This window comes from Dromaius novaehollandiae, unplaced genomic scaffold, assembly GCF_036370855.1.
Source record: "Dromaius novaehollandiae isolate bDroNov1 unplaced genomic scaffold, bDroNov1.hap1 HAP1_SCAFFOLD_80, whole genome shotgun sequence".
Taxonomy (NCBI): domain Eukaryota; kingdom Metazoa; phylum Chordata; class Aves; order Casuariiformes; family Dromaiidae; genus Dromaius; species Dromaius novaehollandiae.
Window position 1 is genome coordinate 138,936 of NW_026991339.1, and position 23,792 is coordinate 162,727.

Sequence of the window (23,792 nt, forward strand, 5' to 3'; positions counted from 1 at the left end):
CTTACCTCTTGTGATAGGCCGTTTATTCCTGGACCGATCTCAATACCTGCTTCATCATCTCAGCAACATTCCAGCTGGCAACTTCCTCACTACCCCTAGAGGGATGCTTTGGAGCAGTAAGAAAGGAAGATAGTCTGACTCTTCTGTCTGCTACTATCTCAGAAGTTAAGGGCTTTCACTGGAAAACTCTGAAGCCAATAAAGAAGCGTATCTAGATTTTAATATTTAAAATGTCTTAAATAGCAGAAGACTTTTCAGTCTCGTTCAAAAATGTGGCATAAGATCCAATGATGGACAATTAAATGTCAGACAAATTTACTGATAAAATAAAATACTATTTCTTAGCAGCGAGAGAAAAGAATCATCTGCTGTTTGGGATTATGGGAAATACCAGAAGCTCTCCACTGCCTTTGTGCGTTTAACACTTGCAGCTCTGATTTAAGATAAGGTCTATAACTAAACCGAATGTTTTGGCTGGTTATGGGGTCAGGACTAGACACTTCCCTCACAGTTCATAATGTTCCAGATGAATTCCTGTTTTATCTACAGCCCCCACCCCCAAGTATCCTGGATTGGTCACAGGAGACAGACACAATAAACAAGGGCTTAATGCTTTAAGATGATGCAGATAAATTCTCTTTTCTCCACGTTCCCATTTGTCCATTGTGCTTATATTTCTTAGAGCTGGATCTCATTCACGCATTTTGAGTCAGGAATTTTCCCACAAATGAGATTAACAACGCTATATTAATAAAAGGGTGGGGTTTTTTTTGTAGACTGTATGTGGGTCATAGGTATAGAACTCATCTCATTAATCTTCTGTTGTACCTCTGCTTGCAATATGCAATGGTTTGGTCAAAAGAACTCTTACTTAAGAAGAAAAAAAACAATGTAGGAGCAAGAGTCATAAAGCAACAGTCCTATGCAAATATCCGCTGAAAAAGGTAGCGGGATTTTGCTGTGAAATGGATTTTCACTGAAGATCAGGCCCCTGAGCACTTTCCCAGTCTGAAAATATTGAACGATGCAATTGGCACCTAGGTTCATACAATCACTCGCATGCAGACATATACATAAAATGCCAATAAAAGGTACTTGAATGAACCACGGGGACATGTACTGTTGCTAATAATAAAGTAATGCATTCTTTAACAGCAAAAACTTCTTATTACTAGCCTGTCTCATCCCGTGAATTTTAGGAACTACTTTTTTGTTGCAGGATTAAGTTCATGGTAGATTACACTTCCTCACAACTGGGTTAAATGTAGATTTCTGACTATAAGTCTCAGTACTATTAAAAAAAACAAACCAGCAATGATTTTTTTTCACTCAGTATTTTGTATACACGAAGTGAGTCATGTTAGATGTTAAAAAAAGGTGCTTTTGTAAACCCAAGTTAAAGAACAACAAAAAATATATTTTTTATTTCCAGGGATTTTCATTCTCTTACAGAAAGAAAAGGATTATTCTTGAAAGGAACACAAACACTCCACCCAATGATGTACCCATAAATCCGTAATTTCATTGTAAAGATTCTTGTTGGGAAATTCCATTTCTGAAAGCGTTACCTTTGGCAGTTTCAACGGAGGAGCTGCCATTCTGAGGTCTGGAGTGCAGGGAAAGCAAGACAACAAACAGTTGTGCTTATGATACCTTTCCCCACTTGAGAATGAAGGATGAGAAGCCTCTTAAGTTCTACATGACCTCCTCCAAAGGAGATTTCAAATACTTTCATGAAGTTAACACGTGGAATGGACAGACTCTCTAAATCTTTTTACTTTGGTATACCTCAAAGTATAGGATTTATTGTCAACTGTTTTTAAGGTATTTGTATCACAAAGAATTCAGAGACTTGGACACCAGGATTACATACAACCGCAGCACAGGTGATATTTTCCACATAAAAGAACATAGCCAATTTTGAATGAAAACTATGGGGATAAATTAATAAACCTTCACCTTTTAAAAGACCTGTAATCAGAGACCTAAAGGGCTCCTGAAGGCCTATCTGCCTTCAGTTCAGATTTTGAATAGACTTTTGAGGATTATGTGCCAAAAGCAAATACTTTTATTATACAGGGCATTGCGGGTAGAGCTGAATATTCTTGTCTTCCCAAACTTCCTATTAATACAATGTATTGCCTGGTAAAACAAAGCCTTTGCAAAAAAGACTTCTGGAAAAGAAGCAATATCCAAACAAACAAAAATTACCTTTAAAGAGAAAAAGATTTGCTTTCTGTGAAAAGAGCAATGAACGCCTTCTTTTTTTCTTGTGTACCCTACCTGCTGTATTCTGTGACTACCAAAATCCTTCAGTGAAAGTTTTAGTATTACCACAATTTCTTCAAGCGTTCATAATTGAGAATGTTCTTTATGTGTACAGAAACCCATTAAAAAGGTAAACAAAATTACAACAAGGAAAGAGTAAGGAGTCACCGTGAGTAAGTTACACCAAGGAAGAGTAGAAGTCATTATGAATGTATTTACACAATTGTTAAAGTACACAAATACAGTGGTAGTACAAATGAAGTGCTCTGAGCTACCGGTTTTCAATACACAGGTTTATACAGACAGTCTAACTATTTTCCACATGATGGAATTTAACTATTATGAAGGACAAAAATTGCCCACAACTGAGTACAAGTCTAGAAATCTGCAGTCAACTTTTAAGTATAGTACAGCAATCTAATGTTCCAGATACAGAGGGAATAAAGAGGCTGCCTTTGAAAGTCCCTCTAACAGTACATATTAACCACAGATATTTACAAGGAAAGCACAGTGAAGTGTAGAACTGTTGAAATGGTAGTGCACATGCCTAAAATACTGAAGTTTACAGTAACTCAGGAAAAAATTCTGTTATGCAAACTTACCTATGGATCGAACTCTTAAGCTTTTCCACTATACTCTCCCAAACACAGTCTTCCCCAGTCCTACCCAGAGTATACACAAGTGAGTAGCTACTGTTCTGAAAACTTCTAAAGAAAAGTGACTAATACTTAATATGTGGATTTGTGAGGGAGGGAAGAATTTGCAAACTTCTGAACAATAAATATTACTCTTAATAAAACTTTGAAGGCTAATAAGCCATTAAATAATTTGTTTCCAAGCAGGGAAGAATTTATTGAAATAGCTAACTTTTCAAACAAAAGCTGTACATGTACTTTCATTTCCAGCATGGAACTTCCTATTACTTCAGTGATATTAGTATAAACAGTACTTCTGATACTGTTCCAATTACTATGAGGACAAAATATCTATTATTATTTTATGAGACTTTTTACAGTAATAAACAATATAAAGATTCTCCTATATTCCTGAAGAAGGACATTTGCCATAACACCTGCAAAATTTTTGGACAACCTAAGCAAGTTGTGTCATTCATTCCTAGTTAATGGCTAATGATTCTGGAAATACACAGGTTGACTATGATTAAGAATCAAATATGGTACATACCTGAGTTTTGAAAATTCTCAGGATTTCCCAGCAAGAATACTTTCTTTAGAATCCCTTTTTGAGTCTTGGCATGAAACGGAAGGCCAGAATCAAATTTTCTGAACATGTAGATGCTAAAGCAAACATACCAATTCACTGGAGGCTCTCTGGCAACATTCATTTTCCACTTGCAATTCCCTCCAAGCTAACGAGCCTCAGAGTACAAGAAACGAGACGTTACCCAGAAAAAAAAATGTTTGAAACACAATCCATTTTCTCAAATAAAGCAGAGAGATACGACAAGCTTTCAAATTCTAAATCCTTCAAATACCAGTCTTTCACTTTGTTCTTCATAACCTTTACAAATAAGAAATCCATTATTACCATCTCTACTATACTTTGACTCTCCTGTAGGATCTTTAATCCTCTTCTATTATGCAGAGGAATGAGTATTAAAAATTCCTTTGTGTTACATGGAAAGTTAAATGCAAGTGTGAATGAAGACAGCAAACAACAAAATATAATTCTAAGTTTTAAAAATTTCATGAGAAAACCTTCTCATTCAGAATGGGATCATACAAGTAAACAGTTTAAATGAAGTCGGATGGTTTTGATTCATTTACATGTTCCCTGCCAGAATACTTTTTTTAAACAAGAAATTTCAAGTCATTGTCTTTAGTTTAGGATTGTGTATATTCTACATTTTTAAATCAGACAAAAGCAAGATAGAGTTCTTTACAGGAGAATTAAGCCAATAATTTTAGCAAAATGATACAAAAACTTTCTGAAACCAAGTAAAAGATTTATAGTTACAGTAGAATACTAAAAAGGGGTAAAGTCTGCCGCCTGTGGAGGGAGAACTGAAATGGCCATCCAATAACAGGCAGTCATCTCTGTAAACCATCTTTCTTTTCCAGCCCTGTTACTACAGAGTTCTCTTAAGGTCATTGGGTTTCTGGCAAAAGCGTCCTGTAATGGCAGCTGCTGGAGTCTGTCCATGTTCCTCCAAGTGCCTTTTAAGTCACATGGAGAACTCCAGTTGTAACGTTTCCACTCTAGTTTAGGGTATTTTTGCTAGTAAAGCCATTGGCAACATAGGAGATCAGCCATGCATTATCTGCCCTCCATGGCAAAACAATTTTCATCGGTGCACAGCGGACTGGAGAACACTGGTAGTTACCCGAGCAGGAATCTACCGAAGCCAAAAACAAGATAAGATCAGCACAAGTCCTTCCCGTTGACATACAAATGGCTCTCAACATACTTTCACGTGATTTGTTGCCAAAAAGCGTGTGAATCTATAATCCAACGAACTACATAATGTTTCACACCCACCTGTAGCTACACGAAGTTCCCTGTATTTTCCTCCTTTATTGGAAGTTAACATGGAAAATTCACCTTTCCAGCCAGAAGGGATGTATTGAAGAAAAAGTAAACAGAGCATAAACATGCACACAGAAAAGAACAAACCAGATGAAAATACAACCAACGTGGAGAAATATAATCAATGAATACTAAGGTTGGAAAAAAATATTCCCAAGATGAGGGTGAAAAATAATTATTTTAAATAGTGTTTTGTTTTTATTTTTGAATGGAACACTGTGTTAAAAGGCACTCTGAAAGTTTCCATAGCTTGACCTATTTCAATAACACTTTCACTGTGAAAGTGAAAAACAAACACACATCAGTGCAATTTAAGATGTGAGAAATGTCAAAGTAGCTAAGTCAGTATTCATGTCAGTTGTAAATAGCTACAAATAGTAAATCATATAGCAAAGGCTAAACAATGCAGACACAACCCTGAGCAGACTGGAACCTGCAATTCTCACATACATGAACTTTTCAAAGTAATTTTTTTTTTAATTTTTGATTAAAGTCTGGTAATTGGGCTCTACAGTGTTAATCTATCATTTAAAGTTGGATCTTTTTAATGTTACAAACTGTTTTAAGAAGCAGCTTGTGCCAAGCAGCCAAGCACACAAAGCAGGAGAAAACCAAAGAGAAAGAGCAGGATTCTTCACCAACTAGAGATACAGGATTAGTGCAAGCTTGGGATTTATAGAGAAAGTGAGGCAGCAGACAGAGTATACAGTGGAATTTAAAAAGGAACAGAAAAATCTCATGGCCTTTTTTTAAAATAAAAAGCAAAGCAAAGAAGAAGCTCCTGAAATATTTAAGAAAGCATCCTTCAGCACATCAAGGTTTGGATTCTAACTGAAACTTACTGCTTCCCCGATGAAACCTGCTATTGATAAAAGCAGAATGGACTAAAAAGCTGAAAACCGCACACAAAAAGGCAGAAACTTCTACTGCAATAATCAATGGAAAGGAGTTCTAAATATCGAAGCCCAAGTCTGTCTGCCTTCAAGATGCAAAATGTTCAAAGTGTTCTCATTAGTATAATTGATCTGATTTTTTTTAACATGATAGCTCACAAGGAATGGAGAAGAATATAGAACAGTGAAAAATTAATAATGCTGTAGTAGAACATTCCATTCATGACAAGACAGAGCCTCATTTGAGTAATGTGGTTAATTAATTCTTCGTAAAATATTTGGGTTTTATGATTCTGAAGCTTGATCTGGTTTTGAATGGATGACAAACTGCTGCATGCAGAGCATCCCTGCAAAGACATGTAATTCTAGAGCAGTTATGATTTAGAATTGGTTATTTTATTTTATCTTTGATGCCTGAATGATTTTAGGGACTTTGTAATTCACTATTTTCATCAGTTCTGCTAAAGAGTCCAAGTGGAACAGCAGCAATAACTCAACTTTTGGAAGGACATTTACATTTAGAAGAAAACAATGCTTCATCAAGCGTCTGATCGGAAGGCACAGAAACAGCGCACAACTATGAGATAATGTGAGGAGGAGAAGCAAAGACTGATGTTTCTAAAGAATTCTTCCCCACCCCATCCAAAGTTTTGGTGTCTAATGAGAAGCACTCACCCAGTGCTGCCTTCCAACGAAAGGAGACGAACAGCTACTTGCCATGGTGTTCGAAAGGAATGCTATTCTGAGGTGGGGGAAAAGACAGCAATTTGTAACAGTTCCACTGTCCAAATATATAAAGATGACTATAAAAATCCAATTCAAAATTGCAGTTGCAACTATATATCTATTGAAGAGTTTGCATTTCAGACTTCCATCAGATATTTCTATCATATTAGGAAATACTTAAAAGGAACAAATAATTATTCCTCAAAGAAAGCTGAGAAATCTCAGGGTCAGAAGAGCAACAGAGTATGATGCCTCTTAAGATGAGTCAATGGAGAAAGGTTTGCTCATGAGGGGATGAAAAATGCAGAGATATTGGAAATATGCTGCTTTTTCCCAAGGAAGTGTCACAACACTTAAGTTGTTCACTGCCAGTTTTGGCTACTGATTTAAAAAACTTCTCTTGTCAAAGATACTTATTTGAATATTTCTTTGGGCAGCATTATAATCCTTTCTTCCGACTAAGGAGAGACGCATGTATAACTAGTAGGAACTATATGCGGCCTCAACTGTAAGGTGCTGAACATGCCACATTCAGAAAAAAAAAAAAATTTTTAACTTACTGTAGACCAAGCGGTCCCACTGAGGTAGTTTTTTGCAGGACTGAACCTTAAGTGAAGGGAAATGAAGGCTACTCACCTGTAACTAGATTCTGGGATGATCACTGCACATTCATGCTTTTGGGATGCAGTCTGTGCAGTCTGGACTGACAACTGATTCAGAGTAGTGCTGACTGGAATACTCACGCCCTTTTTTACTACCTTTCTTAACACTTAAAGACTGGGACTACATAAAGGAGACATAGTGAACAATTAATTCACAGAGCTTAGGAGCAGAAGGATCTTCTAACAGTTGGCCTGATTTTCTGTCCAGCACAGATCATAGAACTTCCCTGTACTGAAAGCAGTAACTTACACTTGCTTTGGACTCAAATATGTGATCTAGAAAGGAACCCAGTTTTGGTGTAAAGACAAAGGGGATGGATGATCCTGCGCTACTTCTAGAAGTTGCTGCAGTGTCTAATGGCCTTCGTTTAAACTTCTGCTTCAATTTTCTTTGAATGTGACTGTTTTTAATTTTAAGTAATAGGTTCCTTACGTATGTTTTCCATATAAATCTAAGTTCCTGGTACAACCCTTGTCTCTATAATACTACACTAATTCTAGATGGTATTTTATCTTTCAGACAAACTGAAAGATACTAAGCCAAAACTCTTCCATTGTACAGTGTGTTTTCTCAAGCACAATTTTTAGGGCTCTTCTCTGTGCTACTTCCAGTTCTCCAACAGTTTAAAATACTGAGAACTGAACTAGACATAGTATTCCAGCATCAGTGTCACTAATGCCATGAAATAACCTCCCTACTTCTATTCATTACTATCTTCTGTACACATTCAAGGATGACAATCTCTTTCATTATGACATCACACCAACCTCTCCATCATTACACCTAAAGCTTCCCCAGTCATCATTCACCATGGACATAGTTCACACATACAAAACAACAGGCTGCATTCCTTGATCCTAATCAGGCTTTGGAGTACCGTGTTAACACACATTTTATTTGAATGGGCTCACCTTTCTAACAAATTGCAACTTCTTTGCATGACTGCCCAACTCTCACCAATGTTTATCACTCAAACGTCTCACGCTCCAAAGATTTTCAGCTGTTATATTCACCACCTTTATGTAACTGAGAAAAATATTGAATAGTATCTGTCACAGAACTGATGCAATTTCACTAGCAACAGTTTCACAAACCCTTTAGGAGACCTGCTAATTGTTTTTCCAATAAGCACTTGTTATTTAATGTTGCAAAGTGCTAATCTTCCTAATGAGAATGATTTAGGTACTATGTGGAGAATGTCTTTGTGGTGGGGAATATGAGACACCTATTCAGCTACCCTTATTAATTAATCACTGTTTTCCCCATTTAATGTTAAATTTCTCTGAGAAAAACTGTTTTCCATAATGTATTTTGATTCGTATTATCTATATTCCCTGCCTTTAAGTTTTCAGTAACAGAGATCGGAATGCCAATCAAAACTAGGTTTAAAAAAAAAAACAAGTTAATGTGCAGAGGTCATCTTTAAGAACTCCACTTTCAGGTAAGTAGCTTTCATTGTTTCTTTGAGTATCCTCTGTACATTTCCACTGTCCAGAGTTTGATAAGCAGTAGCCCTTTCTCTGGATGATGGGAGGAGGAGACTATAGAGGCAGTGGTGCCTTACCAAATGAAGGCATCCTATACAATACCAAATCTAATTAATCCAGCTATAAATATCAAATCTAGTTCTTAACATAAGACATCTGTAGATCTACGCAGAAGACTGTAAATGCTGCTTTCTAACACAAGTACGGTCTAAGCACTTCCTGAAAAAGGAACAGTGGTGGTTCTTACTTAAGCGCTCGTATTTACTTAAGACTTGGAAAGGAAACTAGCATGCTTGGGATGGATATGGATGAACGGTTGCTGTTCTTTACTGTTTTCCTGACAAGAAGTGGTATAGACAATTCTCTATATTCTTTAGATCTATCCAAACTGAATTCTCCTTAATGACCTTGTCAGGCAAGTTGGGTACTTTAGGTTTTTCTGACTAAGAATAAGGGCTAAAGATACAAGGAAAGCCATGGCCTTAATTTGTAACCTGGTAAATGTCAGAGGATAAATTCTGACTATGAAAGAAGTACTTTTAACTTTATGAAGATAGTAACAGCCTAAGCTATTGAAACTTGCAACTCAAGCTATTTTGTCTGCTACAGAGTAAGTGAAAACTGAAAATGAAAAGTGAATTTTTTCCTCTAATGGGCCCAAAGGCAAGTTTTATAAGATAAAAATCTAAGTAGAACTCTCTTGCCTTCCAAACCCGAGAGGTCCGTGGGAAGACATTTAAAATTTTATTATGACTGCCCACTGTTCAACCACCATATGAGTGAAGACCAACAGCTATTCACTAGCTTGGTAAGAACTAAAGAAAACTACAGAAGATGAATGATAATTCCAACAACCCTGAAAAGATCCTGATGAGTCTGCTATTGCAATGGTAAAGAAGCTGACTAAGTTGATTGCCATACTTGGAGCACAGTGTCAAAGGGTGGATAGGGAAAACATGCCATTAGTCCAGGCTGGAGTGTTGGCACATGCCATGAATGTGGATATTCACAGACTACTCAAAAAAACACATTCCTACACAAACCCAGAACATTCCCGTTTTCCAAATTAAATACAAGTAAAAATCTATCTGCAAACCTACCTGGATTACTCATACTTTATAAAATTCAGAAAAATGTCATGTGCACAGAGCTAAATGTCAGCTGTATAGCAAAAAATTTATGAAGCACACTCAATGAAATTGATTCTCCTAGCATAACCAAATATCATTGTACTTATTTCTGTTATTCCCACTAACTACTTGCTTTCATCTGACTGGTAACAAACTATCTAAAATTTGCTCAGAATGCCAGAGATGAACCTTGAGCGTTCACACTTCACCAAGGAAACATCTTTATACTTGAGTATCTCAAAGAGAACCCCAAATAACAGAATATTCGAGGTTGGAAGGGACCTCTGGAGATCAACCCCCCCTGCTCAAAGCAGAGTCAGCTAGAGCAGGTTGATCAGGACATTCTCCAGTCAGGTTTTCAGCATCTCCAAACATGGAGACTCCACAACCTCTCTGGGCAACCTGTTCCACTGCCTGACCACCCTCACCATAAAAAAAGTTTTTTTTCTTATGTTTAAATGGAATTTCTTGTATTTCTATGTGTCCATTGCCTCTTGTCCATTCACTGGGTACCACTAAGAAGAATTTGGCTCCATCTTCTCTACACCCTCCCATCAGGTATTCTACACATTGATAAAATCCCCCTGAGCCTTCCTTTCTCTAGACTCAAACAATCCCAGCTCCCTCAGCCTTTCCACATATGTCAGATGCTCCAATCCCATAACCATTTTAATGGCCCTTTGCTGGACTCACTCCTATATGTCCAGATCTCTCTTGTAATAGGGAGCCCAGAACTGGACTGGAGCTTCACAGAAACGTCAAACCAGTATTTCACCACACACTTCAGTATGGATAATTAAAACAGAACTATGCCCAGTTATGACTTTTTCATTTTCATACTGCTGATAAATCTCAGCCATAAAGTATTTCAACCTGAGATTTTTTGGTGGCATGATTTGTAGTTCAATGAACATTTGAAGCTGGCAAAAACTGCCACCAAAGCCAAGAGAGACAGCTTCACCTGTCTCCTGTGCTTGTCCACTCATATTTCTTCCTGTACTGTCCATCCTTTGTGCCAGCACAAACGTTTGTGCAGCTACATGCTGAAACGGAATTCATCCACCTGAAAGCTACCCCCCAAAAATCCCACCCTGCTTTCATTAGAGCAGAATTAGTTCTCCAATCCAGTTCAGCATCTGTCTGTGTGAATGGTGATACTGATGCAAGAGAGGGCCTGCTTTTCCAGCAACTGTGTCAGCTTAAAAGGTACGCAAACTACAGCCCTAGGTTTTTAAGCTGGTGGGGTTAAATTGTTAGAAATCCAAAGTAGCACTGTTCTCCCTCAGATCACTGACATCTCAAAGTTCAAGACCTAAACTGCCAGGTAAAAACAGGACCATTCACAGATTTCTAAATGGATACACAGCATCTTCTCCTATACTCAGACACCTTTGATGTGGCTAAGCCTAAAAGCACTGAAATAGTGTTCCAGACATTTTAAAAGTTTTGTCTCTTCCTACATAAGCCGCAGGAGGAAAATCACAGTTGCAGTTCTAGTTTTCTAACTTAACATTTAGAAGGAAATGAAATCATATCATGATGTTTATTCACCATGCAAACTGGATGTCAAATGAGACAGAGGATTTGTAGGTTCTAGAGCTACAGTCCCCCAAAATTCTGCTTCACTTAATACAGAAGTTGTATGGTACAGGCTGAAGTGAGGCAAAATTTGCCTTAATCAGAGGATGCTGCTCATCATTCATTGTACACATGCACACTCTTCCACTGTTTCCAATTTCTTATCCTATTAAAATATTTTGTTGTGCTGTTTCTTTTCCTGTTATAGAGATGAGGGAAGCACATTTCCTTCTTAAAAGCATTTTGAGTTTGATTAAAAAGACTTCTATGACATAGGTATTTATCATCTTTTTATTGTTTTGGCAAATGAATCCCCTCTGGCAGGCTTTCTTATTATTCTTAGTAAGACTGAATTCCAGATTGACATTTTTTCTGATTCCATTGTGTTTTCACTGACTTATCTCTTTCTCGTATGTAGTTCAGGCCAGAACATAACATCCATTCGCAAAAAAACCCGTGGCCTCAGTCTTCATTAGAGACACCCATCTGACCTCCATCTAAAAGAGTTCTCTCTCTAGCACTAAGATTTAATGTACAAGAACACATACTATCCGAAATAATTAATTCTGCCAAAGAAATGAAGAAGCCAGAGGAACTGAATTCATTTTTTATCACCACAATATATTTATCAACAAGGAATAACACGAGTCCACAGCAAAAACTATGTGTTTAAATGCCCAGCACAGCGCTGAGGGACAATGACAAAACCTGCAGGCAACCACACCAGCCCTCATAACATACTCCTCTCCTGTTAGTGTTGCAGTCTACCTATAGAAAAAGAGTTTCCCTATTCTGTAGGTAAGACTGAAGTCAAGCTGCACAAAGGGTAACTGGCTACTTAGGACAAGCCTGCGTGAATGCTTTGACAAAGGAATGTTTCAGCTATAGCATAGAGAGTAAAAAATATATTTAAATATTGCTGGTCGGTCCTAAAAAGCAGCTCTCCTAAAATCTTTTTGCTAAGTCACTGTGGCCAATGAGGACGATTTCAGTGCAGGCTACAGCTATGAATTACTGTGTCATTCAACCTCCTGCCACCCTGTTCCACTGAGCCTTCTGTGACCTTTCAATCATCCATGAATGTGGCTTATCTGCTCTGAATTACCATATTGCACTACAGTATTTCTTCACTGCTGTGCCCTTCCACTCTTTGCGAATTCTCTCTTTTCTATTCTGTACCAATATTATCCATTTCATTGATTCGGAAATATGACTCACAACTGACTCCAACTTGCTTTGCTTCCTCACTGATAATTGATAAAAGAAATTCAATGACCGAAGGAGCTAAACACTATAATTGTAGGCAAAAAAATCTGTAACCCTAAGATTTTGCATCATCTCGTACACCAAAGATTCCTCATGACTTTGAGCATTTTAGGTTTATCACTGCCAAGGTACAAGAATTTTCACAGTAGCCTACAGCCACGTCACAAACATTCAGGTAAAACTTCAAGCATTCGTATGAGTCGACACTGTCTGAAAAATCAATATGAAATCTCGTCAATTAGCCAATATGCTCTTTTAGCAAATTAACTTGATCAAATCACCCTCACTTTCGCTTTACACAAAAATCTTTTTTACCTGTGAAGTTGACATGCGAGAGGTATCTTGTCGGCCTGTTAAGTCAGATGACGAGACGTTGACTGGGGCACCACGATGCAATCGCATACTCACTTTCCTTTCTCGTTCTATACCAGACACTGGCCGAGGAGAGGTGTTGGCTGTGAGAAAAACTCAATTAGTATTCTGATAATGTGAAATGGAATTAAACCATGATTGCTCAAAAAAATTGAGCTCTTGCTGTTTGCTTATAAGGCTTCCACAGAGCCAAATCAGACAAATTAGGGGCTTTGTTCTATATCCACAGAAATCTGTAAGTAGCAACTAGCAGGTAATGGGTGCGTACAATTACCTTCAATCTGTTAAAAAAACAAAAAACAAAACAAACAAACAAAAAACCCCACTAAAGACAAATACCAGTCGGGTATCCTAATTGTAATTCCCGATTTCCAATTACCAGGAACAAACTGCAAATTAGAGTATTCTGCAAGGCGCATCTATCCTGGTATTTGCTCACTTACCAGCATGTGAAGTTGGGGTAAGAGGAGTAGGAGGAGCTACATCTTGCGTTCCCCTCAGCCTGCCAGAAGCAGTGGAGGGTAAGCCACGAACTGCTGGATTTCGTGTATGTCTTAATCTTTCCTCTCGTTCTCTCCTTTCACGTTCAGCATCTTCAGCAGCTCTGCTTGCACCCTGTGGGTTGAGACTAGTGAACAATTTGGAGTACTGAACTTACGACTATATATTCAGATAAATACTGAAAATTAAAAACTGTTAAGTACAATTTGCCAGGGCATTAATTTTTGGTAAAATTTCTTAAAACTGTCATAAATTCAGTTCATATGACTGTCAGAATAGTCTTCAAAGTGTAATGTACATGCTTACTGTTTTGGCAGCCGGACACCTCGTAACAGTTTCAAGTGACCGGTGCTGAAGATCAAGATGGAAGAAAACAATAATTCAGCAACCTAACCTGGGGACTGCCCTGATGGAATACCTCAAAAGCCTTATACATTTAAAACTGTAACTGCAGCTTAGTTGCCATTCAACCTCATCTCATGGCTCCTGCAATTCCTGCATTTCCTGATTTCCTGATCTTTTTCCTAGACAATAAAGCTTCCAGGGGAAGAGACAAAACATATCAGTAAAGAACTCAAACTGACAATGTAATAAAAAACATCATTACAAAAAAGTTGTTGCAGTAAGCTATGTCAGCTACTCACAAACTTGAGCATGTTCCAGTCAAACACATAGTCATAGGAGAATCCTTGTCGGTGGAAGAGGTTTCTGAATAATTGCCTTAGATAGGAATAGTCTGGTTTGTCGTCAAAACGCAAAGAACGGCAGAAATTCAAATATGTAGCGAATTCAGCTGTAATAAGAAAAAGCCTGTTTTTTCCTCCAGCTTCACGTTTGCTTTTTGTAATTCTGAGCCATAAGAATAGAGAACCTCCCAAACTCAGAAAAAGACAACAGTAACCAAATACTTGGTGCCTAGCAAAGGCAATACTATACCCCATCTATCAAAGCACACTCAGAAAAAGAAATTATGCATCTATCGCAGGGTAGGCAAAGATTCCACTTGTCAACAGCAAAGAAGACTGAATGTTAGGGTTTGAGGAGACAGAGGGGAGACAGGTTTAAAACTATAGTTGCAGCAATGGAAAGAAGGTTTCTTTTTTTTCTTTTTCTTTCTTTTTTTTTTTTTCCTTTTCTGCTCTGAATGTATTTAAACTGAACTTCTCAGCACATGGAATAGCACCTTCTTGCTGTAAAGTCACATGAATATTTATTTCCGCTACTTAACAACTCACAAAGACGAGGGACAGGAAAGGAGAAGAGGAACAGAACATGGACAGATAGCAATCTCCCAAGTAAGTCAAGTTTAGATTTTCAATATTGTGAACAGCTGTTTTTACATGGCACACAAAATATTAGCTACACAATCAAAACAGAATATGGTTGTGAATGCAATGCATCAGAGGTAACACTAGTATCAAAATGTCAGCTTTTGAGTTCAAATGTCTCCAGCTGAAAGATAACATTGATAATTTCATGATAAATAAGAAATTCTAACAAATAGCGCAGGAAAAATTGATTACTTTTCTGTGTCTGCTAACCCCAGAGGGCGGAAACAGTAAATGAGTGTAAAGGAATGTAAATGAAGTGACATTTGAAACAGAAAGTAAGTTTTCATACAACCATAGTAACAACTATAGTTCTCATTATCGTCGGTAGCTGTTGAGGCCAAGAGTGAGGAAAGAGTAGAGACAGAACTCTTCCTGAGAGAGAACAATATTCTCTAATAGCAGTTAATGGTAACATTAAGTTTTAAAGCAGATTAAGTATGATTTTGCATGGCTCAGAAACTGTCTAATTATTAACATAGGAACAATACCAAATTGAGGAAAAGACTAGCTTTGAGGGATCACACTAGGATACAGAAGGATTTCTTACACCTGTCACAGATGCTGGCCACCGACCAAGCAAACTAGATGAACCAAGTATGACAGTTACTAAATGAAACAACTACAGTAGGTAACAGGTGAGCTTGATTATACGATCCTAATCATCCATGAAACAGTACCCACACATATGAAGAAATGGGTAGTTTTTCAAAAAGCTGTTATACTGAGCTAACCTTCAATCTCAAAGGCACGGCAATGATTGCACATTAAATACGGGGATAAGTAGAAACGATCTAGGAACACAAAGATTCCCGTCTTGAAAGCACAGTATCTCTATTATGAAAATGCCCACGCACTAAGACAAGTCAGAAAGACTGGTAAATTACATGCTTCAAACCTAACATTCTGATACAGGAGCTACAATTCGGTGTAAACAAAAAAAGCAATACCACTAAAAAATAAACATCTAGAGCCAGTGCCACAAAAGAGTAACTTACAAGGATATCCTTTACACAAAACCTCAATGGGTGTAGACATTTTCTTTTCACTGATACGTTCGTATTTCTGCCTCTTTGTTGCTGCTTTCAGTCCCTGCCAGGGGAGGGAGCCCAGGTTAAAATACATCAGTACATAGCCCAAGGACTCCAAGTCATCTCTGCGAGATTGCTCTACAACAGCATAAAAAAGTGGACTCATTAGGTTTGATTTTCTACTGGAACAACACAAAACTGTGCAACAATGTCATAAAAAGCCTTAAAAACACAACAGACTGCTGAAAGTTAGTATGTCCATGTTAAACTCATCCAATACTAGAAAAAGTCTATGACACTTGCAGTTATTAGAAATGTGTTAATTCTGTGAAATTACAACCTGACCGACTCCCTCCCCACCAACACGAGCCTAAGCATACTGCACTGTTAGCATCAGGAATAGGGACCATCTTTTATGCCTCCATAAAGCAACATTTGATTGCTAAAATTATTGACATCTAAACTAAATTTTCTGCACTAAATTTTCTATTTATTGCATTCTCCAGCTCACCAATTCCAAGATGAGTATTGATGGATGCGTAACGGGCAGTTCCTGTTAAGTTTTTATTTTCACGATATGGAATATGTTGGTGAGTTCGAGCATCTCGATACTTCTTCGCTAATCCAAAGTCTATTATGTAGACAAGATTGCCCTTCTTTCCCAGGCCCATTAAGAAGTTATCCGGCTTCACGTCTCGGTGGATGAAGTTCTTAGAGTGAATATATTCAATTCGACTAATCTAGATGCAGAGGATGAAAACAACTGAGAGGTTGGGCATATACTTTTTTCTTAAGAAGTACTAGAAACACGGTCTTAATAATAAAACAGGCAAAGCAACTTTTATTGTAAAACACAGGGGCATTAAGAGAGCATAATTTAAAAGACAATAGATAAACCTTCTCTCTAGTTTTTCCCTGTGTCTATTCCACTTTTGTTTCTAAAAAATGTTCTTGGAGGAATTTGCTTGTATTTGAGCAGCGTAATACCTGGTTTGCAAATGGCTCAGGTCCAGGTTTTAAAATCAAATTAAGATTTTCTAATTACCTTTGATGACAGACTGTATGTTTACAGAAACAAAACTAATTTTGAGCCTTTTCTCTAATGTGATACACCCTATTCACCTCCAAATTACCAAAGAAAGAATATAATTGGTTGTGATCTCTCTTATGAAATGTTAATATGCCCAACATACTTCATTAACAAGAACACCAAAGCAGTTTCCTACCATTTGGTCGGCAAGTAAGAGAACTGTCTTGAGGCTAAATTTCCTTGAGCAAAAATTGAAGAGATCTTCAAGACTTGGTCCCAACAACTCCATCACCATTACATTATAATCCCCTTCAGCTCCACACCACTTAATTGTGGGAATACCCACTGGAACAAAGAAAACAGTTTATTCAGTATCTTTCTTTTTTCTTTTTGATCTATATAGGTCTCACACACAAATCTTCAAGGATCATAAGACAGATTCTAAGAGGGTCGTTAATGTGAATGTTTGTATTTCCACTGAAGCTTAATGTTTCATGCTACCTTCAGTCTTTCTGAAATTAAGTCTGATAATTTCATAAATGGACTAATATAAAAAATATAGCAAGAGAGATCTAAAATAGCCTTTTTCTCTTTCACAGAAACCTCACAGCCTTTGTGCTTAGCTCGTAATGATTCAACTAAACACTTGAAAGCATTTCGTGGATTTGAACCTTAAACATTTTATAAACATTAACAGTCATGTATAGTACCCAAGATGTCAGTAAGGAGCAAACTGGAAGCCTGAAAATAAAGACACTGGCCAAATCACTAAATATCATTATTAAAGAAGAGTTCAGAAATTAACTACTTACTTTCAAAGCCTACAAAATCACTGTAAAATACCTCTCTTTTCCCTCTGAATTCGGAATGAATTTTTCCCCTTGCTTCATGTTACTGCCTTTCCTCCACTTCCGATGTATTTGCTGTCTGGTGAATTGCTACTGAAGTAGCACCATTTATGAGACATGCTATAATGCTGTATACCCAGTTTGACATAGCTAAAGGTAGCCCTGCTATATGGAGAAACTCAGGAACATTATTTCACATAAAACTGTACAATTGCTCAATTATTTTGAATTATACCTGTACGTAGATATTCTCACTCAGAATTTCAAATGGCTTTATTGTGAGTTATTTTTATGTAATTTGGAAGTGAAATGGTATAATTAATTTTACTTCTATCTTTATTTAGTATAAATTAAGTTTTCCTGAATTCCCTTCACAGGGAAGCCCTACTTGTGTGGTTACTTTGCTTTCCATCACCTGCCTCTGCACAGTGTCCATCAGCAGAAGGAACCCATCATCTTGGCTTTAGCAAGCCTATAACGGAAGTATTTTATTCCATTAAGGTTAGCCAGGTTACACCCAGACAGCAATTAACTGAGGAAAGGAAGGAATTGAAAGATAACTGAACAACCCTAATTCTATCCATTTGCAAATACACATTACCATCTGTTTTTAGATATGTGATTACCACATTTTGTATTTGAGATACAGTGTGGAATGTAGCCTTGATACAAAGTAAAACATCTCTCAGAAAGAATTCCACAGATTACACAATAAAAGCAAAATTAACTATACCGAATTTATGTCCCAAAACTGCACTGGAGTCTTACATTTGCGGATTTCTAAAACCATTAAGTGAGTTATCCCAGCAGAGTACCACGCACTATCTATGAAGTTGCTTCACTCATGTTCTCTACTATTAATGCCACTACACGTTAGAATTCCCACAGCAAGGAAATACTTCTAACTAAGAAAGAATACTAGCACATGTAGCAAAAATTAACCTGAATTTACTAAGTTTAGAATTTGTGCTACTATATTAAGGGAGCCAGGTTAAATTCTCAACACCAGTGGTTACCTTCTTTCACAGATCCATGAGAAATACCACCAATCAAGCAGCGTAACGCCAGGCAAGACCAAACTTTGCTCTGTATTGGTCTAGGTTTTCACCTTCTAATATTCTGGGACCCTAATCATCCTTGGAGCATATTACAGGATATCATGAGGTTTGGTAGCCATAGACTGGAAACCGCTACTCTATACCGCACCCACCCCATCACCTTTCCCGCCTCCTCCTAATTTTCCAAAAAAGATCTTAACTATTAAATATTTAAAGACGGAAGATACATCAAATACATAAAAACAACGAAGCCTCTTAAGAAGGAAAAGAATTTGCTTGCCTCCACCCTGCATCATTTTGTAGATTTTACTCTCGATGTGGAGCTGAGGATGTTTGGTCTTCACACATTCCAACTTAATTGCAACTTCCTCTCCAGCAGCAATATCAGTTCCTAAAACCAGAAAAATTTAACAACATCGGTCAAAACATTTTTTCAGATTGCATTTCCTTTGTAAAGACTGAAACTAAGCAAACACTGACAAGTGTTACTTCTCCATGTCAAACATCCAGATGTTGTTAACTACTTTCAGCTGTAATTATCTAAAATTCTTCTGAAGTCTTCTATAATTTCTCTCCAACACACCCGCAGTTTAGGATGACACAGGCATTAGACACTGTAGCACAGGAACTCAAAGGCTGCTATCCTGTATCAAAATAAAAACAGGAGTGCATCTTTTGAGGCGAGTCTTTCCACTCCTCCTTTGTGGTGTAGGTGGTGTTCCCACTGAATGGTTACAGGTTCAGCATGCGGTGATACGTCCCTATGAAACTAAGAAATTGTAGGAATTCAGATTGCCTGCTCTTATGCCTTGGAAACAGAGGCTACGACTTCTCTGAATCTCAGCATACTCCATGTATATTCTGGTGCGTTATGATTTCATCTGTTTGGGTTGCAGGTGTTTAGAACCAAGCACTTGTCCTCCCAAACAGCAGTTTTTCGATCATACAGAATTCTTGTTTCAGCAACTGAGTGACTGAAAAATTAGCCGACCTGTTCACTCTCAAAGTTGAAATGCAAAGGAGGAAAAGTTGACATTCTTAAAAAAGGAGCGTTGAGTCAAGAAATCTATATGCTTGCAGCCTAGCTACTTCAGAACCACAGGGAAATAGGAATTTGCAAATGAAGATGTGTGACACTAAGTTTCGTTGAGCCTCTCTACTTTCAGAATTCGGTTTTCTCTTTTTTGCCCTGCCTCGTGCTTCGGACCATTTGAAGTATCACCTGCTGTTTGTTTTGATCCTCATTCCTAACAGTTTCATTTGAGGTCCAGCAGTTTTTGACTGGAAAGAGACAGCAAATGATCACTTTGTATTGACTTTCTCTGTGAAGCTCAGGATTCCACAGACTTCCACTCTATCTCACTTAACTCTTTTCACGGTTAGGGAGCCCTTGTCATTTTTTGTATAGAAGTCATTTTGTATTATTCCTAATCATTCCCCATTTCATTTCTCTGTACCTTTTACAGTTTTATAATGCCTTTTTGAGATCCACACAAAGTAATCAAGTTACAGATGAACAACAGTATTATGATTTTTTCCGATTACTTTTTTTTCCCCCTCATAATTCCTAGTAACTTGTTTATGCTCTTTTTGACCATTAATTACTGAGTACTCAGCTAATGCATTCACAGAACTATCATAACTCCAAAATCTTGTTCCTGAAGCTAGGAAGCTCCTTCAGTGCTCATCGTTGTGTCTGTAAAGACAGCCTATCCCCCACTTAAACGTGCGTGACTTTTCAGTTATGTGCATTGAATTTCCTCTGCTGTTTCACTGCCAGGTTGTTCAACACTGAAATCTTCCCACAGTCTCGCAGTTGGCCATTGCTTTTATTAATTTAAATATCTTCTCACCGTCAGTAAACTGTATCACCTCAGTGTTCAGTTCATTTCCTGATTCATTTATGATTACGTTGAATAGCACAAGCTATAATGTATTCTCCCATGGAACTCAATTTATGAACTGTCTGTATTAACCAAGCCTTTATTTCTACTCTCCATTTCTACCTTTAAAACAGCATTTAACCCATCTGCAAAAATTTATTCTAATGCCACAGCAGCTTCATTTCCTGGTCACTATTTGCAAGGTTAACAACGACGATGCAGTCAGGTCTGTTATGTAAGGAGCAGGGCAAATTTATGTAATACTGAAACTACTTTATAAGATCTTGGATACTTGCTGGGTATGAAATTTACCTGTAAGCCTCCCCCTCCCTTTTTTTTTTGTAATAAAAGTTCCCATTGAAATCTCTCCTACATTTACTTGACATTTTCCATTAGTCTTCAAGCAAAAAAAGGATACAAAGGTGTTTGAATCTACAGAATAGCAACACATTATTGCCTGCTCAAGTCAAAATTGAGAGGCCTTTTGGAAGAAGCCTCCCTGAAATACCTTGTCACAATGAGATACCTCGTCACCTACAGCCATGTCCAATAAGAGTCATATTTTGTCACAGTCTTACTGTAAGAAGCAATCACACCAGCTTCTCGAACCACAGGTTTCTCTATCACTCAGCAAGCAGATTTCAAGCTTTCAGTGATTTCATTCTCTGGAACTTTTGCAAGGCCAAAAAAAAAAGTGTATTTCTTCTTTGTTCCTTTTTAGACACAGTCTTGAAATTCAAACTTCTGTTTTGTCCAGTTTCAGTCATTTCACCATTTTTTCCCCTGGATAGTAAGACATGATTGAGCATAGAATTATCTTTGAATTCATGCAAGGCTATGTATCTTATTAGGTTAAGAAAATGTCTTTCTGTGTGTGCACACATATGCGTTAAGGTAGTGTTTCTAGTAAAGTGTGCTGTTCTGAGTCAACATTAAGATTAGTATTTATCAGGCATTTCACAATGCACCTTAAGAAAACAAGCCATCTGAAGCTCTCTCTGAATACAATTAACGCAAGACATTTATTGTACCAGAAGACATGAAGAAAAAGATTTCTCCAATTGTAACTAAGGCTGTATATCTGCCTTACATGACTCATTTGTAATTGGGATGGGTGGCAAGATCCCTGATCGCTACTTAGGTCGCTGGGCAGTAGCAGCAACCAAAAACTCTTCAATCTGTAATCTAAGGTTTTCATATTTTATGAATGTATTATTTTGATGGATTTTAAAGGGGCTATGCTGCACATCAGTCCAGAAACATGAAAGGACAGATACATTTTTGCTCCTTGATGATACAAGTAGAAAGGCATTATCTTCTCATTTTGCATTGAAAAGAAAACAGAAATAACCTTGATTTTAAACTTTCCTACAAGGCAGACTATGCTTTTTCCTACCCTCACTACCTGCCCTCTCCAAGACCAGGAAAAACATTCACCGATGAATATTATCTGATGGGCAATCAGCACCAGAAGCAGCTTTTTTTCTTATTCTGATATGAAATGCACACAAACTGCTGACCCTCAGGGTACACTGAAAGGCACATCTCGGATAGTTGCAGATGTCTGTGTTTGATTGGGGCAAGATCTGCATGGAAGAAAGTATTATAGATATCAAGTCCTGCTCTATAAAGTAGTAAACCACTACTTGATTGACCATAGTCTTGACCAAGAACTCTGCCCATTACTCTGGACAAGAGGCATCGGGCATAAATTGAAATACAGGAAATTCTGCTTCAACATAAGAAAACACTTTTTCATTGCAAGGGTGACTGAAAACAGGACAGGTTGTGCAGGCAGGTTGTGGTGTCTCCATTTTGGAGATATTCAAAACCCACCTGTACTTGGTCCTGAGCAACCTGCTCTAACTGACCCCACTTGAGCAGGGGGGTTGGACTAGATGATCTCCAGAGGTCCCTTCCAACTTCAACTATTCTATGATTCTGTATCAGTCAGGATCCTTAGACAGCACTCTGCTTCTCCATAAACCCTCATAATCTCTCTGAAAACAACAGATTTCATATTAAAATAACAAAACCAAAGTATTTAGTCTTGCAGAAATAAACAGAGGGAGAGGAAAATATAAGTCATTCTTTCAAGTAATCCAAATTAGCATTCTCTGTTCTTCCTTTACTTAAGTTTTGGACAAAATTTCTAAAATAACCCTGTAATCATCATTTTGTTTCTTTTACAGTAAATGTAGTAATAAATGAGAAGTAGTAATAAGCAGTGTAATATGAATCACTCCATGTAAGTGAATAGAAAAAGTCTAAAGAGTTGTAAAAATATTTTACTTTAAATAATGTAATTTAGTGTAATTGCAAAATCCTCTATCACTAGGGAAGCCTCAGAGATTATTTTAGATAATAGTTAACTACCCCAAAAAAATCCCTAAGAAAATGTATGTAATGCAAAAATAATGAAAACACGGTGAATGCAATGCCATCATGATTCATATCTGACTTCACGGATTGAGCAACAAAACAGATGCTTATTCTGATTCTTTTTTCAGTATGGTGTCCCTTGTTTTGTACTATTTAGAGTATCTCGTAACCTGTGCTACTCTTTTGCACCTTCCGCTGGAAGGTAATTTTAACAGATGCAGGTACATTAAATTCCTAAATTTTATTTTCACTACGTTTGTCCTTTCTTTTATTTAAAATAGTGCCTATCACTATTGTGGTAGAATGGTAGGACCCTACTACTCTAAGTAAGCCAATTTGAAGGCATTCCAAATTCCAAAAGACACATTTTGAGGTGTGAGAAAGAATGGGAAAGATTATGATAGAACTGGGATACTCAAGAATGAATTGTTAGCTCCGTATTTGGGGAAAAAAAAAAAAAAAAAAGAAAAGAAAAGAAAGATCCTTCTCCTCTTCTCACTGGACTGTCTTCAACACCCTGTAACTTCACTGAAGAAACTATAGGGCAACTGGAAAATGGAAAAAAAAATTAAGCATACAATTAAATTGGGAACCTGAAGTCCATTGAGGGATACTGGAAGCCATTTGTACCTAAGAAAATTAACGAGATCTGAAAGGATTTAAAAAGTTATTTTAATGTAGTTATGCCCTACTGTACAGTCTGAACAACTGAATAAACATTTTTTTTGTTGTTTTAAATGTTTCATATCACACAAAGCATATATTTTAAAAAGCTCTGTTTTAGCAGATTATGTTAGGCAA

The 23,792-nt window shown here is 37.3% G+C and overlaps 1 protein-coding gene across 7 annotated transcripts in view; it reads right to left on the reverse strand.

The window, feature by feature from the left end:
* The window catches only part of CSNK1D (casein kinase 1 delta), a 34,513-nt gene that overhangs the window by 8,509 nt on the left and 2,212 nt on the right, over positions 1 to 23,792 (reverse strand). Inside the window, exons 2-10 of one of the 7 annotated variants that reach the window (XM_026113142.2) lie at positions 19,007 to 19,117; positions 17,017 to 17,165; positions 16,302 to 16,530; positions 15,758 to 15,928; positions 14,076 to 14,224; positions 13,374 to 13,545; positions 12,874 to 13,013; positions 6,384 to 6,450; positions 1,397 to 4,624 (exon numbers count right to left, since the gene is read on the reverse strand). In XM_026113142.2, coding sequence (XP_025968927.1) covers positions 6,418 to 6,450; positions 12,874 to 13,013; positions 13,374 to 13,545; positions 14,076 to 14,224; positions 15,758 to 15,928; positions 16,302 to 16,530; positions 17,017 to 17,165; positions 19,007 to 19,117 — 1,154 coding nt within the window. In that variant the 3' untranslated portion in view covers positions 1,397 to 4,624; positions 6,384 to 6,417. Of the gene's footprint in view, positions 1 to 5; positions 107 to 1,396; positions 4,831 to 6,383; positions 6,451 to 11,565; positions 12,769 to 12,873; positions 13,014 to 13,373; positions 13,546 to 14,075; positions 14,225 to 15,757; positions 15,929 to 16,301; positions 16,531 to 17,016; positions 17,166 to 19,006; positions 19,118 to 23,792 lie in introns of those variants that run through there. The other 6 variants (XM_064503882.1, XM_064503881.1, XM_064503883.1 and 3 more) reach the window with 6 other exon arrangements.